General features: G+C 36.1%; 1 protein-coding gene across 1 annotated transcript in view; it reads right to left on the bottom strand.

Moving 5' to 3' along the window:
• The window catches only part of REXO5 (RNA exonuclease 5), a 52,704-nt gene that overhangs the window by 15,719 nt on the left and 18,651 nt on the right, over positions 1-18,334 (bottom strand). The window contains 13 exon segments of the mRNA XM_077141636.1: positions 349-380; positions 383-485; positions 944-984; positions 987-1,124; positions 3,054-3,168; positions 6,781-6,883; positions 7,912-8,006; positions 8,164-8,233; positions 8,343-8,411; positions 9,585-9,700; positions 10,756-10,844; positions 15,660-15,687; positions 15,689-15,804. Coding sequence (XP_076997751.1) covers positions 349-380; positions 383-485; positions 944-984; positions 987-1,124; positions 3,054-3,168; positions 6,781-6,883; positions 7,912-8,006; positions 8,164-8,233; positions 8,343-8,411; positions 9,585-9,700; positions 10,756-10,844; positions 15,660-15,687; positions 15,689-15,804 — 1,115 coding nt within the window.

Consider the following 18,334-nt stretch of genomic DNA (forward strand, 5'->3'; position numbering starts at 1 on the left):
CAGAGAGAAGGAAGGAAGGAAGGAAGAAAGGGAAACATTTTTAAACATTTTCTTGTTTTATTGTATTCTGTTTCTCCGTTTTTGTTACATGGGCTGGGGCCGGGAATCGAACCGAGGTCCTCCGGCATAGCAGGCAAGCACTCTGCCCGCTGAGCCACCGCGGCCCGCCCTGGGCAACTATTCTTGTGGGTTAACAAGTGCCTTCATCAGATAGGGCAAGTCTTCACCCTCTAGTTGGTAAAAGTCAATCTCACTTCACTAACATTTGTCACCTGCATGGCCCTAAAGGCATATGAGTTTCTAACAGTAATCTAGAAGGTCAAAGTCTGATCTTTCTGGTCTCCTTACCTGATATGTTTCAAGAACAAGAGTCATTGATGGACTGGGCCAAAGCTCTTAAACAGCCTCTTTAGAGACTTGAAGTTGCAATTTTTGCTAAATGGCCCAGCATAGACAGATGACATCTCTGTCCACTTGTCCTTCATCTAAAGGAAAAACGAGAGAATATAATGAGGAGGTAGATGTAGAAATGAGTGACAACCTTGGATAACTGAACTTCAGTGAATTTTTCAACACAAACACTTGCCAAATGTACAAAGATTTGTATACAAGGGTGTTCATGGTAACATTATTTGTAACAGCAAAAATTTATAAAACACAAACATTGTAAATAACAGGTAAACCATGTGATGGAATACTATGCAGCCATAAAAATGAGAGATATAACATGCAAGATGTACAAGATGTACTGTTAAATGAAAAAAAAAGTTGCAAAACAGTATGCATAGTCTGAGTCCCATTTTTATAAAAATGTTAATGTAGGTATAGAAAAAATTTGGAGAAATATAAAGCAAACTTAATAAAACATGTATTATTACCTTCTCTAATGGAGGAGGCTACAATATGTGTTAAAATAAATCATCTAGCAGAACCCGCCACTTACCCTTTTGTTCATCATCTCAGTAAATCTGGGTGAAAAGGCTCAAAGGAGAATTGGACAATGCTGAAGGGAAACAGAGGAGTTTCCACTCTGGCCTGCAAAGGAACCTGCAGAGAACAGTATAGCCTGAATGAGCTAGGAAACCAGTAGTCTTAGTATGTGGACACAATAATATAAATGATGGCTGTCTTTTTACCCATATTAAAAAACAGTACCTCAAAAAGTTAAACATAAAATTACCATATGATCCTGAAATTCCACTCCTATTTATATACCCAAAAGAACTGAAAACAGGTACTCAAGCAATCCATGTACACACATCAACTATTCATGTTAGCCTAAAGGTGGTAATAGTCCAAATGTCCATCACAGATGAATGGATAAACAAATTGTGGTATATAAACACAACAGAATAGTATTTAGTCATAAAAAGGAACGAAGTACTGATACATTCTACAACATGTATGAGATTTTCAAACACATTATGCTACATGAAATAAATCAGGGACAAATGTCACATGTTATATGATTTCATTTACATGAAATATCTGAAATAGGTAAATCCATTGAGACAGAAATCAGATTGGTGGTTGCTTGAGACTGGGGTGGGGTGGGAGGACTGCTTAAATGTTTTTGAACTAGATGATGGCAGCGGGTTGTGCAACATGAATATACTAAATACCAGGAAATTGTTCACTTTAAAATGGTTAATTTTATGTTATGTGACTCTCATCTCAAAACCAAACAAAATATGGGGTCAATTTCCAGGTCTAGAGGAAGATGGTGCTACATGGCTGTCTCCCAGCAAAACCATAAAATAAGTGAGGAAATGAATAAAACTATGTGTGACCCATACCTTCAGAATTACTAAGAGAGACTACTTACCACAACCTTCAAATTACCTCTAAGTAGAGAAATAAGTTAAACTCCAACAAAGCTCCCACTGTTGCATACATCTTGTGAGTGCAAATAGCAGGAAAGAGAAGGCTTAAAAAAACTCTCAAAAATAATCAAGGAGTAGGGAAGACTTAGATAAGGCACAAACAAAATCACCCCAGAAAGAAAAAAATCTAACTAAATGCCACAGACACAGGCCACGACTTTGATATTTCATAGCTCTTGACTACAGGAAAGAGGCTTGGTAGCCTCAGAGGAACAGTGCTTCTAGGGAAGAATCAAATATGAATAAAATTAGAATAAAACTGTTTGTCTTTCTTTTCTTTTTTTTAAATAAGAATCAAAGCATTTCCACTGATTAAAAATGAAAATTCTCCCAAAATTCAATCAAGTAGCTGAAGGAAACTATTAAAGTTACTCTTCAAACTGAATAAAATATTAACAATCAAGTGTTGTTTGGTGATATGAAAAAATAATATTTTAATGAGAAATAGAAAAAAAACAAAGAACAGAAATAAACCAAAAAAGCAGGAAAAAGTGAAGAAAAAATTACAAGGTGTCAAGAGAGAATAAATTTAAGTGAAAATTTAATAAAAGGAATTAAAGAAAAGCAAGAAAAGAACTAAGAGAATAAAATTTGATAAAAAGGATCAGAAAAGGGCGGGCAATGGTGGCCAAGTGGAAGAGTTCTTGCCTGCCAACTGGAGACCTGGGTTCGATTCCTGGAGCCTGCCCATGCCAAAAAGAAAAAACAAAAAAAGATCAGAAAATAACTGAAATGGAAGACAGGCAAAGGAGGGCCCACATACATACATTAATGGAGTCAATGAGAAAGGAAATTAAGACAATGGAATCAAAGGAATATTTGGAAATATAATCCAAGAAAACACTCTGAAAATAAAACCAGAATCTAAATATTGAAAGGGGCCATAGAGTTTTCAGGAACACTGACCTGAGATCAACTCTGAGACACAGTCAAGTAAAATAGACTTTAAAATTTTAATTAAAGGGTGGTGCAATGGTGGCTCAGTGGTAGAATTCTCGCCTGCCATGCTGGAGACCTGGGTTCGATTCCCCGAGCCTGTCCATGCCCTCCTTCCCGCCCCCACCCCCCCCCAAATATATACATATAAATTTTTTTAAAAACCCTAAAGACCTTTAGGTAAAAAAAAAAAAAAAAAATTTATAAGGCCAAGACACTAAACTTCTCAAATACAATTTGAGAACTCATCATAACATAAAATAGTACTGGACAGCGTTATTCTCGACTCTTCGCCTGTTGCTTGCAATTCCTGGTGACTAGTTCGTGCCTCCAGATTTAGTTCTGCAATCTTGTAGAAAATAAAAGTGGTAAATTCACTTTATTTCTTGCAGAGTTATTGAGGTGAAACAAAACAAGAAAAACCTGCTTAAATGGTGTCCTGTTTCTTTAGGCAGTGGCTTTGCCATTGCCACAAATCCCAGACTGGCTTTAATAGTTACCAGATGGTTTCTGGTTGCTTAGGGAAGAATGGCGATCCATTACCAGCTGCTGATGTTACATGAATACGGGAAAGAGCCAAGTAGGGCCAAGTGAAAAGGGATAGCAATTTTGGCCCAACAGTCATTCCATAAGCAGCTACTTAATTACTTCTCTGCAAACATGCAACTTTTGGGAGTAAAAGAATGGCTTTTACAGCAGCATCAAAAAGAACCTTTTCAGGGTTTGACTCCCAGTGCCTCCCATGCAAAAAAAAAAAAAAAAACAAACAAAAAAAAAACACCTTTTTATTGATTCAATACAAATAATGACATTTGTTAATTTTTGAGGCTTTTAAACTCAACTTTTTCTAACAAACACTATAGAAAGGATGCAAAAAAACCCATAAATGGCATATAATTCTATTCTAATTTATGTTTATTCTTCTCCCATAAAGTGGTGGGCCACCTAGCAGTTGTGATATAGAGAGTAAGATTTTAAAAAATAAACTTATTTTAAAATCATTTTAGATTTATAGAAAAAATTTCAAAGATACTAGTGAGTTCTCACTTGCCCATTATCCATTTTTTTTCTATTAGTATCTTACACTGGTATGGAGCATTTGTCACAACTAAAGAATCAATACTGGTTAACACTATTATTAACTAAAGTTGATGTTTAATTCAAACTTTTTTAGTTTTTAACCAAGTGATACACAATTTTCACCAGAAATCAAGTAGCAGAAAATCTAATGTAGTGGTTCTCAAAGTGTGGTTAGAGAGACCCTGGGGGTTCTAGAGATGCTTTCACCTTTTAGGAGAAGTTCATGAGATCCTCCCTTCTCCAACTACATGACACAACAGATTAAATGTAGAAGCAGATACAAGAAATTACCTGTCTTCTATTACGCTACACATTAAAGAGATATGCAAAATATGTAAAACAATACCACTACACTTTTTTTAAATGCTCGAAAAATGCTAAATTAACATGTAATGGGTTTTTTAAGAAATGTTTTTAATGAATTAATAAAACATTAAAATTTTTCTCAGTTTTAATTTCAAATATAGCAAGTATTGATAGGTATGACCCACATAAACAAAAGCTCTCTGATATCCTCTACAATTTCTATGATGGTAAATAGGGCCTGAAACCAAAAAATTTTTAGAACCTTTAGAATTTTTAGATATAGTGGTTTTGAGAAGGGACTGACAGACTCCAGCTTTCAGGTCAAATCTGGCTCTATGCCTATTGCTTGCAAGTAAAGTTTTATTGGAACACAGTTGTGCCCATTCACTGACACACTGTCTATGGCTGCTTTCACAACAGCAAGTTGCACAGTTGTGACAAAAGCAGTATAGCTCACAAAACCTAAAATATTTACCTATCATCTGGCCTTTATAGAAAATGCTGACTCCTAGTGTACAGCACAGACAAGCCTTGGAAGCCTGGTTCCATCTCTAACTAGCTAACTGGAACTCCAGATAATTTAACCCTTCAAAACTTCAGAACCTTCATATATAAAATTGGGATGAAGATAATTTACTCACAGGGTTGCTGTGAGGATTATATAAGATAATGGAGTTGTGATGAAGCATAGTTATGCAATGAAACAATTAATAAGTAAGAATGCTTTGTAACAAGGTCTGTCAGAAACTATGTTCTCTCCAGTATCTCCCTTGTGTTCTTCCAATCTATACTCATTGAACTGCCACTGAAACAGTGGTATGCTCCCACCTCAAGAGAGCAGACATCTATGGAGATTTTTATAATTATTAAAATTATTAGCATCAACATTCGAGAATAAACTTGAAATATGTCATTGGTAACAGAGTTCAGCAGGAGTTAGAAACAGGGTAAGACAATGGGTAATTGAAGCTGAAGGGATACAGACTGTGCAACAGGACTAGATACAAAAACTCAAAAATGGACAGCACAATAATACCTAATTGTAAAGTAATCATGTTAAAACACTGAATGAAGCTGCATCTGAGCTATAGGTTTTTGTTTTGTTTTGTGTTGTTTTGTTTTGATTTTACTATTATTACTTTTATTTTTTTCTCTATATTAACATTCTATATCTTTTTCGGTTATGTTGCTAGTTCTTCTAAACCAATGCAAATGTACTAAGAAATGATGATCATGCATCTATGTGATGATGTTAAGAATTAATGATTGCATGTGTAGAATGGTATGATCTCTAAATGTTGGGTTAATTTCTTTTTTTCCATTAAGAGAAGGGATAATTGGAGATGAAGGGATACAGACTGTACAACGGGACTGGATATAAAAACTCAGAAATGGACAGCACAATACTACCCAATTGTAATGCAATTATGTTAAAACACTGAATGAAGCTGCATGTGAGGTATAGGTTTTTTGTTTTTGTTTTTTTTTCTTTCTATTATTGTTTTAATTCTTATTCTGTTGTCTTTTTATTTCTTTTTCTAAATCGATGCAAATGTACTAAGAAATGATGAATATGCAACTATGTGATGTTATTAAGAATTACTGATTGTACATGTAGATTGGAATGATTTCTAATTGTTTTGTTAATTCTTTTTTTAATTAATAAAAAAAAAAAAAAAAAAAAGAATTACTGAGTGCATATGTAGAACGGTATGATTTCTAAATGTTGTGTTAATTTCTTTTTTTTTTCTTTCCGTTAATAAAAAAATAAAAAATAAAAAAAATAAAATAAAATAAAAAAAAACAGCGACAGAGCAGGTTGTGAGCCAAGTTCACCAGCTAGAGAAGTCCGCCTCACACCAGCAACAGAAATGCACCAGAGAACGCCGAGAGGCCCCTGAGCCCCTTCTCTGCCAAGGCCCCCTCCTCCTCCCACAGGAGCTGCCCTGAGGTTTAGGTGGGGCAGCCGCTCCCACTCCCTGCCCTGCAGCAATCCCCCAAGGCTAGGGAGGGACACGTGGGGGGTGAGTGCTTCATTCACCTCCTCCTTCACTGCAGAGGTCAAATGATGACTTTCCCTGGCCATTCCGCGTGCACATAAATATGAATATATATATATGTTAAAACTGGAAACCTAAAATAAATTCTTCAAAAAAAAAAAAATTATTAGCATCAGCTGCAATGACTACCACGAGTAATGGGTGCTTAATATACTCAAAGCACTCTGTTAAGTGCTTCATACACAGTATCTCATTTGTCCTGACCAAAAAGTATTCCAGAAAAGTAGGTGCACCATTTTACAGATCTAGAAACTGAAGTCCAGTGATATTGTTCAAGATCATAAAGTTAAAAATAGTAGAGCCTGAATTTAAAACTAGAGAAGTAAACTCCAGAGATATATACTTAACGACTACATTATGCTAGTGATTTGGGCCTTAATTCCAAATACATTCTCAGCTCAAATCATACTCCCATTTTATAAAGAAAGATAAGAACAGGAGATGGTCTACAACTGTCCTTTCTGACTGGTCTCATAATTTTAAGAATGGCAAAGACACTGGTCCAAGATACTAACCTTCTTGGGGCCACGCTTATGGAAATACAGAGCCAATTCAAGGGTTGTTCTAGCATCTTCTGTGGCATCATGACCAAGCTTCTTTGGACACTGTATGTCTTTCCTAGAAAGTCAAGATCAAACTGACATACCTGGAAGCAATTTAATGATAGGCTCTTTCAACCATCTCATATGTTCTGATTACATGTAAAAGTCTAGCATTTTGATAATCAGAATCAGATCACAACAATCAAGATTCTTTTGTTCCAATTAAGTGCCAGGTCCTGAGAGAGGTGCTAGGGATGCAGAACAACAGGGAATGGCTTTATCCATTATAACAGTATGACTAGATACTGATGTGTTATAGAGTCAGGCAGAATACCTGGACAAAAGCCTATCCAATAAAAAATCTCTGGCTCACTCCCTAACCAGCCCCTTGTATCACTTATTAGATGTAACCACTGTTTAAAGTTATCTCCCAGAAATTTTCTATTTGTACATAAGTATCTATATGTACTTAGATCCTTTCTTGGTTTTCTAAAAAAACAACAAAACTCATTATATTACATATAATGTTTACAAATATATCTAAATCTAACCTATACTGCTATATTTAAATCTAATCTATAACACATCAGTATCTAGTCATACTGTTATAATCTTGCTCTGTATCTCCATTTCATTCAGTCTTACCTTAGCAAGGTTTCCATATACAGAGCCATTGTTTTCTTCTGAATAACAATGAAGTATTCAATGATACACATAATCATATTGTATTCAATCAGTCCTCTAGAATGTTTCCAGGTTTTTATCTATTTTAAAACATGCTACAGTGAACATCTTTGTACATGTGTTTGTTTACAATAGGATACATTTTTCACAAATACATAATGTCTTGAAAGGTTTGGTTAACTTTTCTATTCTTCCCTGTTCATCTGTGAATGTAAACCCCTTTCTCCATTCCCACCATTTCTTCATCCCTTAGTCAAACTTCTCTTTGGAATTAAGTTATCAGAATCTTTAAGAAACGAAAAGAATAATGTTTCTAAACTAAGAACGAAGAACCTGAATTTTGCATAATGCATGAAATTATATACGATATGCCAAATTAGGTACAATTTGTCAGAATGATATAATATCAAATAAACCTACCCCAAAAAAGCTTTGGCTAAAAACTTTAGCTTAAATCTTCTTCCCTGCTTTCTGACAAAAAGCAATGATGTATCAACAACACATGGATGTATTATCTGAGGAGGAAAGAGAATAGGATGAATAACATCCTATGCTAAAGGAAAAAGTAAATAGACTAAGAGAAGGGGGTGGAAGAGCCCAAGACTTTAGACTTGAGATAAGTGGAGTAGACATTAATAGTAGAAAAATCTACGTCCTAAATCAGATACCCACTTTCAGTGCTCTGAGAGCCATGTCTAAGGAATGGCCCACTAACACAGCATCAGGAGGAAGAAGTGCTTTTTTTTTTTTTTTTAATGGGCAGGCACCAGGAATCAAACCTGGGTCCTCTGGCATGGCAGGCAAGCACTCTTGCCTGCTGAGCCACCGTGGCCCGCCCAAGAAGTGCTTTTAATTGCCTCTGTACATCTTTAAGTTTGGTGGTCACTGGGTTAAGAATCTTCTTTGTGATTCCTGAAAAACTTTCAATAATAAAAGACGAATGGACAAGCCAGGATAATAGCAAATTTTCCTCCTTAGAGCATCATTGCAAAAAGAATATTTTAAAAAATTATTCTTAATATATGCTCACAATAGAAAAAGCTGAAAATACAAATAAGAAAAAGCAAATTAGAAACTATCCAAAATTCTACCACCCAAAGATCATCACTTCTTACATTTTAGTAAATATGCTTCCATAGTTTTTAATACATATATATTCATCATATATCTTTTTTCTGACCATGTGAGATTCATCCCACTTTATATATCATTTTTATAAAAAATGTACATATTGCTTTATATCATGATTTTGTCATTTGTAATATATCATGAACAGGCTTTCACATCAATAAATCTATTTCATTATATCTTTTTAAATGCTTATGGAGTATTCCATTATATGGACATAGCATATCTCAATCCTCTACTCAGCCATTTATATTCTCATATTTTTGCAATACTGTGATAAACAGGCTTATACAAGTAACTTTGCTACACAAAACTGTTCCCTAAGAATACTATCTCTAATTCAGTGGCCACAGCTTCTAAAAAGGACAGTCTTTATCACTATCATGACCTCTCATACCTAAGTAAGCATGCATCTAACCTATAGGCACAACTTCAATGCATGGAAACAGTAATGCCTCACTGGCTTGTTCACTAGCTAAAATGAATTAATGTAGTATGGACATTCTGAAAGTACATGCAAGTCTTTGGAAAGACAGACAGATTTTAACTTTCAAATTTCTATTGAAGAATTTCAGTTTTGCTTTGTGTTTTTTGGGGGGTCAAGGCAGATTAAGCTCTAAGATCAGGCTTGACTGTCAAGTAATGACCTGCAGATTTTCAGATATCTTTTCAGATAGCAAAGCTCCAACTGTTTGGCAGTTACTAGATAATGGTTACAATTAGGAGATTCTATGACAAAGAAGGTAATATTCCACTGACCTAACTAAGGTCACAAGAAGATTATAGACAGGAAGGGGAGGCATTCTTTACACACCAGCATTGTGCAATTTCAGTACTGAAGTACTGCCCTGGCTTTTCCTTTGATAACATACAGGTAGATAACACCTAATTAAACAGTAGCCCTGTTAAGTCTCATTTCACTCTAATGTGACAGAACCAGGAAGAGCGTGAAGCAAAAGGAATACCTGGTGAGATAGTCCAGAATCTTGTTGTCAGGTTTTATAAGTTCATCCATAACACAGCAGCCTCCTTCAGCAACTAGTGAGATGTGTGTCAGTTCTCTCCCCTTGGATGTAAGGAACTGAAAGATCAGGATGCAGTAAGGCTGCTGAATTGTGGAAGCTCCTGCTTCCTCTCATTATTCAGACTGTGTCAACTGATATCTAGCAGGTTATCTGCTCTAACCTCCTAGAGTCCCTGTGGCAAAGCCACAGCCTTATGCTGACTAGAGGATCCAGTGAATGAAATTATAGCTTGACAAATTGCTGAATGTTACACTTAAGGAAAAAAACAGCAATTTCTCTGGGGAGGGATGTATTCAAGGAAGACAAATGGACAGAATAATATCAATTATAATAGGATCTACCATTTTTTGAGTGTAAACTACCTTCCCAGTTATTATGCTAAATACCACTAATAGGTAACATTTATTAAGCACACTCTGTTCTTATCTAGTACTAAACTGAGTACTTTATATGTATTACCTCATAATAACCCTATAGGGTAGCCTCTATTATCCCTACTTCATAGAGAAGGATGCTGAGGCTGAGAGAGGTGAGGGAATTTGTCCAACGTTACATACTCAGTAACAACCAAAGCCAGAAAACAAACTAGCATATATCAAGCCTCAAAGCCTGAGCACCTAACCATTCCATTAAGAAATGAAAAACTTGTTTCTAGGTAACTCTGTGAGAGGGAGACACTGTCTTTGAAAGGAAATGTACTAGAATCAAAGTAAAATACAGGGGGGTCATGGCAGTGAAATTCCACTTCTAAATTTAATGTGTAAAACTAAGCCAAACTGATGATAACTGAAGCAAAGTCTCTAAGGCAGCAACAACAACAAAACACTTGTCCAAAAGACAGGAGCATACTGTCTAGCAGTGTGCAAAGACTTCATTAAATGTAGCAATTATTAGAAAACTTGGTTGATACTTACAATTCATCTTGGAATATAAATCCAAGTTTTCTAAATGTGAGAAAGAGGACTCACTTCCAGCTACTTAAACTGAATACTGGGACTGAATGCACTTGTTTATTGGTATATTAGATTCAAGAAATCACCCTTCATTTGGCCCTAGATGACCTAACTAGATTTTGCAACGCTCCAGGTGAAAAATCAAAAGTAGTACTTACCAGTTCACAGTCAAATCCAAAGAAAGGGCTGTTATCAGTTACAGAACCACTACATTTGATAGGTACAAAGTCTTCATAGTCAGAAAAGCCTAGGAGGCAAAGGAATAAAATATTTGCCTTTAGAACTAGAGATTGCAAGCCATTACTCTTGGATTCATCCAGGGAAAATGGAAATTTCACATTTGCTGGGTACCTACTCTTTGCTATGCACTTGAAAAATAAAACTTAAATAAGAGACAACTCTGCTCTCAAGTTTTTCACTACTCATTCCTTTTTTTTTCAGTTAGAGAAATTGTGGGTTTCAGAACAATCATGCATAAGATACAGGGTTCCCATATATTACCCTATTATTATCACCTTGCATTGGTGTGGTACATTTGTTACAATTGATAGAAGTACATTTTTATAATTGTACTATTAAGTATAGTCTGTGGTTTAACTTAGGGCTCACTGTGTTGTGCAGTTCCATGGCTTTTTAAAAAATTTTTATTCTATTATCATATAGACAACCTAACATTTTCTTTTTTAACACATTCAAATATACAGTCCAGTACTGTTATGTCCACAAGGTTGTGCTACCATCACCAAAATTTATTACCAAAATATTTCCATCATCCCAAACAGGAACACTGTCTATTTTGAGCTACCACTCCCTATTTCCTATCCTCTTTCCATACCCTTATAACCTATATTCTAGAATCTGACTCTGTGAGCTTGATTATTCTAATTACTTTTTATCAGTGACATTATAAAATAGTTGAACTTATGTGTCTGGTTTATTTCACTCAACATGATGTCTTTAAGGTTCATCCATGTGTCACATGTATCACAACCTCATTCCTTTTTATGGCTAAATAATATTCCATTGCATAGATACACCACATTTGTTTATTCATTCATCATGTAATGGTCATTTGGTCCACCCATTTATTTTTATACTGAGAGAATAATATAGGCTACTGTAAAGTGGGGTTTGGGGATATGGACTTCCTGGCCATTACCAAATAACGTTTTTTCCTTCCTATGAGAAAAGAGATTATAATTAAAATGTGGTTAACCCCAAATCACTATATGCTTTCCATGAAGACAAAAAGGTAGGATGAATTTGTCTACAAATGACTGCATATGGCACCTTTTTTTCCTAAATAAAGAGAAAGTAGGAATGAGATTTCACTGCAGTAAAGGTCTAAATGAATTACATTGCAGGCAGAAAGTTTAAGGAACATTCACTGAGAACGTCCCACCCAATTCCTAGAGATTACTTTGAAATTTCTGTGCAGAGACTTGCCTTCATTCTCTGGAATCATGGCCTGAAAATTACTTACAGAGGTTCCACTATAGGCTTAACATACCCTCTCTGTTGTGTACCCTAAAGTCACTAAGGGGTAGAGTCAACTCTGAGGCCCCAAAGCATTTGAATCATTGAAGTTTCCCACCTTCAGACAGAGGCTGAAGCTGTAAAGGTAATGTTGAAATCTTGTTTCATAGAAACCAAGGGGATTATGAAAACTTAACTTGTTTTTATCTTCTAGCATCCTGAAATTTCAAATTTATTGTAATTAAAAAAATTCAAAATATTGTATAGCCCAGAGAGGAGAGTTATCCCCAAATGTGGGAGATACCTACAGCTGCTACCCATCTTGTTATATCATTAGTAGCAATAATAACAACAAAAATAACAGTTTGGGAGCTCTTACTTGCCAAACACCATGCTAAGCAGTTTAAGTACATTAACTCATTTAATTCTCATGCAACTCTATGATATATAAACTATTTATTCTATTTTTCATTTATTTTAAAAGGAAATTTATCCAGAAAATATAGAAAACTTACAACTCAATATAAAAGGACAAACAACCCAATTAAAAAAACACAAAGGCTCTGAACAGACATTTCTGCAAAAGAAGATATATGAAGAACCAATAAGAACATGAAAAACTGCTCAATTTTATCCGCCATCAGGGAAAAGGAAAATTAAAACCACAGTTAGATACCACTTCACATCCACTAAGATGGGTACTATGAAAAAGACAGAAAATAACAAGTGGTTGACAAGGATGTAAAAAACTGGAATCCCATTCCGTTTCTGGTATATTGCATTCCGGCAGCTAGCAAACTAGAACACCTTGCATGCTTCTAATGGAAATGTAAAATGATAAAGCTGCTTTGGAAAACAGTGTGGCAGTTTCCCATAAGGTTAAACATTACAATTATCATATGACCCAGCTATTCCACTCCTAAATATAAACCCAAAAGAAATGAAAACATATGTCCACACAAAAACTATGAATGTTCAGAGCAGCAGCATATATAATACATAAAACATAGAAACACCCCAAATGTCTATTAATTGATGAACATATAGATGAAATGTCATATATTCATAATGGAATATTATTCAAGAATGAAAACAAATGAAGTTCTGATACTTGTACAACTTGGATGAACCCTGAAAACATTATATTAACTGCAATAAGCCAGACACAAAGAACCACATTATTATATGCTTCCATTTATATGACATGCAGAAAAGACAAATGCCCAAAGACAAAATAATTAGTAGCTAGCTAGGGCTTTGGAGATTGGGGGAAGTAGGGAGTGACTGCTAATGGGTACAAGGTTACATTATGGTGTGATGAAAGTGTTCTAAAATTAATTTTGGTGATGGATACACGACTCTGTGAACATATTAAAAACAATTGAATTGTACGTTTTAAATGGCTGAATTGTACGGTGTGTTAATTACATCTCAAGAAAGCAGTTTCAAAAAAGAAAATTTATATCACCACTATGAATGGAGAATCAATATTACTAGCTGTAAATAGGAGATAATTGCTATATAACTGATCAAGACTCTTGAGCCCAGTCTTGTTCTATTAGTTTTAAAAAAGGGAGTGGTGGGACAGGCCACGGTGGCTCAGTGGCAGAGTTCTTGCCTGCCATGTTGGAGACTCAGGTTCAGTTCCCCGTGACTGCGCATGCTAAAAAAAAAAAAAAGGGAGTGGTGGTGGTAGAAAGAAGAAAGAAATATTGGAGAAGCTTGCAAGTGTTGAAAGACATAATATCACTTTGATGTACTAAGAAGCAAAGAAAAAAACAAAAGAGAATAACTTTGTCATTTATTTCAAAACTATTAATTATCATTTTTTAGTCTGCCAAAGCTGCCAGAATGCAACACACCAGAGATGGATTGGTTTTTAATAAAAGGAGATTTATTTAGTTAAAAATGTATAGTTCTTCAGAGGAAAGGCAACTAACTTTCAACTGAGGTTCTTTCTTGCGTGGGAAGGCACAGGGTGATCTCTGCTGGCCTTCTCTCCAGGCCTCTGGGTTCCAACAACTTTCCCCAGGGTGATTTCTTTCTGCATCTCTAAAGGCCTGCGCTGAGATGAAAGTGCTGAGATGAGGTATGCTGAGCTGCTTGGGCTGTGCTACATCGAGCGCTCTCATCTAAGCATCCAGCCAATTAAATCAAACGTCATTCACTACAGCAGGCATGCCTCCTAGACAACTGCGGATGTAATCAGTGACAGATGAGCTTCACATGCCACTGGCTCATGTCCACAGCAACAGAAGTAGGCACCCTCACCTGGCTAAGTTAGCACCTAAACCTAACTACCACAGTCATATTCATGTACTACATAAAATTACTGCTTTACCAATCAAGGTATACACACCCCACACTTTGGGAAATGCTGCACTTAAACTATTTTCCTCATTAACAGAAGATGGAATAAGTAAGGAATAAGTTAAGAATAAGTCACTTGGAAAGAAGCCAGAAAAATGAACTCTCAACGGCAATATATATTTTTTTAATTTATTAATTAAAAAAATTTAACAAACGAAATAAAACATTAACATAATCAGTAATTCACAATATCATCACTTAGTTGTATATTCATCATTTCTTAGAACATTTGCACCCATTCAGAAAAAGAAATAAAAAGACAATAGAAAAAGAAAACGAAAACAGAAAAAACCAAAAGATTATACCTACCATAACCGTTACCCCTCGCTTTCACTGATCACTAGCATTTCAAACTAAATTTATTTTAACATTTGTTCCCCCTATTACTTATTTTTATTCCATATGTTCTACTCGTCTGTTGACAAATTAGACACAAGGTTTTCACAATCACACGGTCACACTGTGAAAGCTAAGTCATTATACAATCATCCTCAAGAAACATGGCTACTGGATCACAGCTCTACATTTTCAGGCAGTTCCCTCCAGCCTCACCATTACATCTTGACTAACAAGGTGATATCTACTCAATGCGTTAAGAATAACCTCTGGACTCTGTTTGGAATCTCTCAGGCATTGATCCTTTGTCTCATTTCACTCTTCCCCCTTTTGGTCCAGAAGGTTTTCTCAATCCCTTGATGCTGAGTTTCAGCTCATTCTGGGGTTTTTCTCAATCCCTTGATGCTGAGTCTCAGCTCATTCTAGGATTTCTGTCCCACGTTGCCAGGAAGGTCCACACCCCTGGGAGTCATGTCCCATGCAGAGAGGGGGAGGGTGGTGAGACTGCTCGTCATGTTGGCTGGAGAGAGAGGCCACATCTGAGCAACAAAAGAGGCTCTCTTGGGGGTGACTCTTAGGCCTAAATTTTAAGTAGACTTGACCTATCCTTTTTGGGGTTAAGTTTCATATGAACAAATCCCAAGACTGGGGGCTCAGCCTATAACTTTGGTTGTCCACACTGCTTGTGAGAATATCAAGAATTCAACTTGGGGAAGTTGAATTTCTCCCCGTTCTCACCATTCCCCGAAGGGGGCTTTGCAAATACTTTTCCACTCACTGACTGAATCACTCTGGGATTCATCGGGAACAGCAGTATTTTTAATGACTTGCTGATATTCTTACATTGTTATCAATATTAGAGGATCAAATATAAACCAACCTTGTAATGGAAAGTGAAATGTTTTCACTTTCCTCCTTGGTCAGAAGGCATCTGGTCAATCCCACTTTCTTACAGCCATACTTCTGAATGATGGGGTCATTCTGCAGGTTGACAGTGGTTTTTAAACTAGCAGAAGGTAAAGACCCTGAAACAAGAAGGACAACTGAACATAAGTCACAATGTGTGTTTAAGAAACCAGAGGACATGTCTTCTAATGTACAATCTAAGCAAGGTGAAAATTCAAAGATACCTAAGACCCAGGCCCCACTTTTGAGGAGCTTGTAAACTAATAGGGTTATAAGAACACAAAGAGAACATAAGTCCCAAAGGAGTTATAACAATAAAGGAGGAAGAATACACTTCAGGCTAGGATAGTCAGTGATAGTTTAAGAGGACACGATTAGCTAAGTCTTGAAGAAAGGACAGAATTCAGACAGTTGATGTATTAGATCTCTCCATTACAAGTGCCTGTTACACCTAATGCCTAAACTACTTACTCTATTTCCAGCCACTTACTCAAATAGCACCAGCCAGTTGTATAATCAAGGGTGATCACTGATTGTATTAAGGCTGGAGACCTGGCTCAAGAGGGACCTACCCATAGACTGACCAGTGACTCTTAATATTCCTTGTCAAGACATGCTGAAAAGGGGCATTGGTAATTAGCTAAACTCATTAGACTGCCTGCTTCCAGAAATAAACTATTAGAAGAGAAAATAAACACACAGAGAAGTTAAGATGCTATGAGAAGATTTTTGGTCACAAAGATGGTAGAGTGAGCTGCTTCAAGGCTCCATTCCCCCAGTTCTTTAAGCAACAAACAAGAGTTGGAAGTGTCATTTTTCGTAAAGCTCCAGAAAACAGTAAAAGGATTACAGTGACATGGCAAGTACCCTATCAATAAAAATGTTTAAAAACTTCTGACATTCAAGGAAATCTCTGTATACCAGCTGGATACAAGCTTAAGGAACAGACATCTTAGAGTCTAAATTACAATAATAACACATTAAAATAGCAAATGCCCAGGTTACAATAGCAGATTATATAGAATCTGAAACCATCAACAAGACCAGAACTTAGACTTACCAAAAGAAAGGGTTTTTTTTGTTTTTTTTTTAACTGTACAGACAGGTCTCCATAGAAGGGAGCCCAATGAATTTTATTTGTATTTTCTTTTTTTTTTTTTTTAACTTTTTTTATTAATTAAAAAGATTAACAAACAAAACATTAAGAGATCATTCCATTCTACATATACAATCGGTAATTGTTAATATCATCACATAGTTGCATATTCATCATTTCTTAGAACATTTGCATCAATTTAGAAAAAGAAATAAAAAGACAACAGAAAAAGAAATAAAATGATAACAGAGAAAAAAAAGATTATACATACCATACCCCTTACCCCTCGCTTTCATTTACCACTAGCATTTCAAACTAAATTTATTTTAACATTTGTTCCCCCTGTTATTTATTTTTATTCCATATGTTCTACTCTTCTGCTGATATAGTAGCTAAAAGGAGCATCAGACACAAGGTTTTCACATTCGCAGAGTCTCACTGTGAAAGCTATATCATTGTTCAATCATCATCAAGAAACATGGCTACTGGAACACAGCTCTACATTTTCAGGCAGTTCCCTCCAGCCGCTCCACTACATCTTGAACAACAAGGTGATATCTACTTAATGCACAAGAATAACCTCCAGGATAACCTCTCAACTCTGTTTGGAATCTCTCAGCCATTGACACTTAGTCTCATTTCACTCTTCCCCCTTTGGTCGAGAAGGTTCTCTCAATCCCCTGATGTTAATTCTCAGCTCATTCTAGGGTTTTTCTCAGTCCCTTGACGCTGAGCCTCAGCTCATTCCAGGATCCCCGTCCCACATTGCCAGGAAGGTCCACACCCCTGGGAGTCATGTCCCACACAGAGAGGGGGAGGGTGGTGAGACTGCTCGTTGTGTTGGCTGGAGAGAGAGGCCACATCTGAGCAACAAAAGAGGCTCTCCCGGGGGTGACTCTTAGGCCTAAATTTTAAGTAGACTTGACCTATCCTTTGTGGGGTTAAGTTTCATGTGAACAAACCCCAAGCCTGGGGGCTCAGCCTATAGCTTTGGTTGTCCACACTGCTTGTGAGAATATCAAGAATTCAACTTGGGGAAGTTGAATTTCTCCCCACTCTCACCATTCCCCAAAGGGGGCTTGCAAATACTTTTCCAGTCACTGATCAAATCACTCTGGGATTCATCAGGGCATCACTCTGGACAAACCAACAAAATCTCATGTGCTACCTGAGATTCCAAGTACTTATGACATTCAATCAAACTATCTACATGAGTTATATTAGGAAATGCTCTAGTCAAAATATAAATTTTGTAACAAATAAACATTTTTTGCTTTAGTCTCACACATAAGGTGACATTTTAAAGTATTAATTATCATCTATTTTCAACACCCTGCAATAATGACATTCCTTTGTTCTTCCTCAGGCAAAAACATTTCTTAAATTTGTACATTGTACATTTCACTATTATTATACACTCTAGGCATTCCTAGATTATACCACCTCGATCTTTACCATCTATCTTTCTTTCTGATTTCATTTATGTCCCCAGTCCTCCTCCCTCTATCATTCTCACATGCAGGTTCATTCAGTGTTTTAACATAATTACATTA

Source organism: Tamandua tetradactyla, chromosome 23 (assembly GCF_023851605.1).
Source record: "Tamandua tetradactyla isolate mTamTet1 chromosome 23, mTamTet1.pri, whole genome shotgun sequence".
In the NCBI taxonomy this organism is placed as follows: domain Eukaryota; kingdom Metazoa; phylum Chordata; class Mammalia; order Pilosa; family Myrmecophagidae; genus Tamandua; species Tamandua tetradactyla.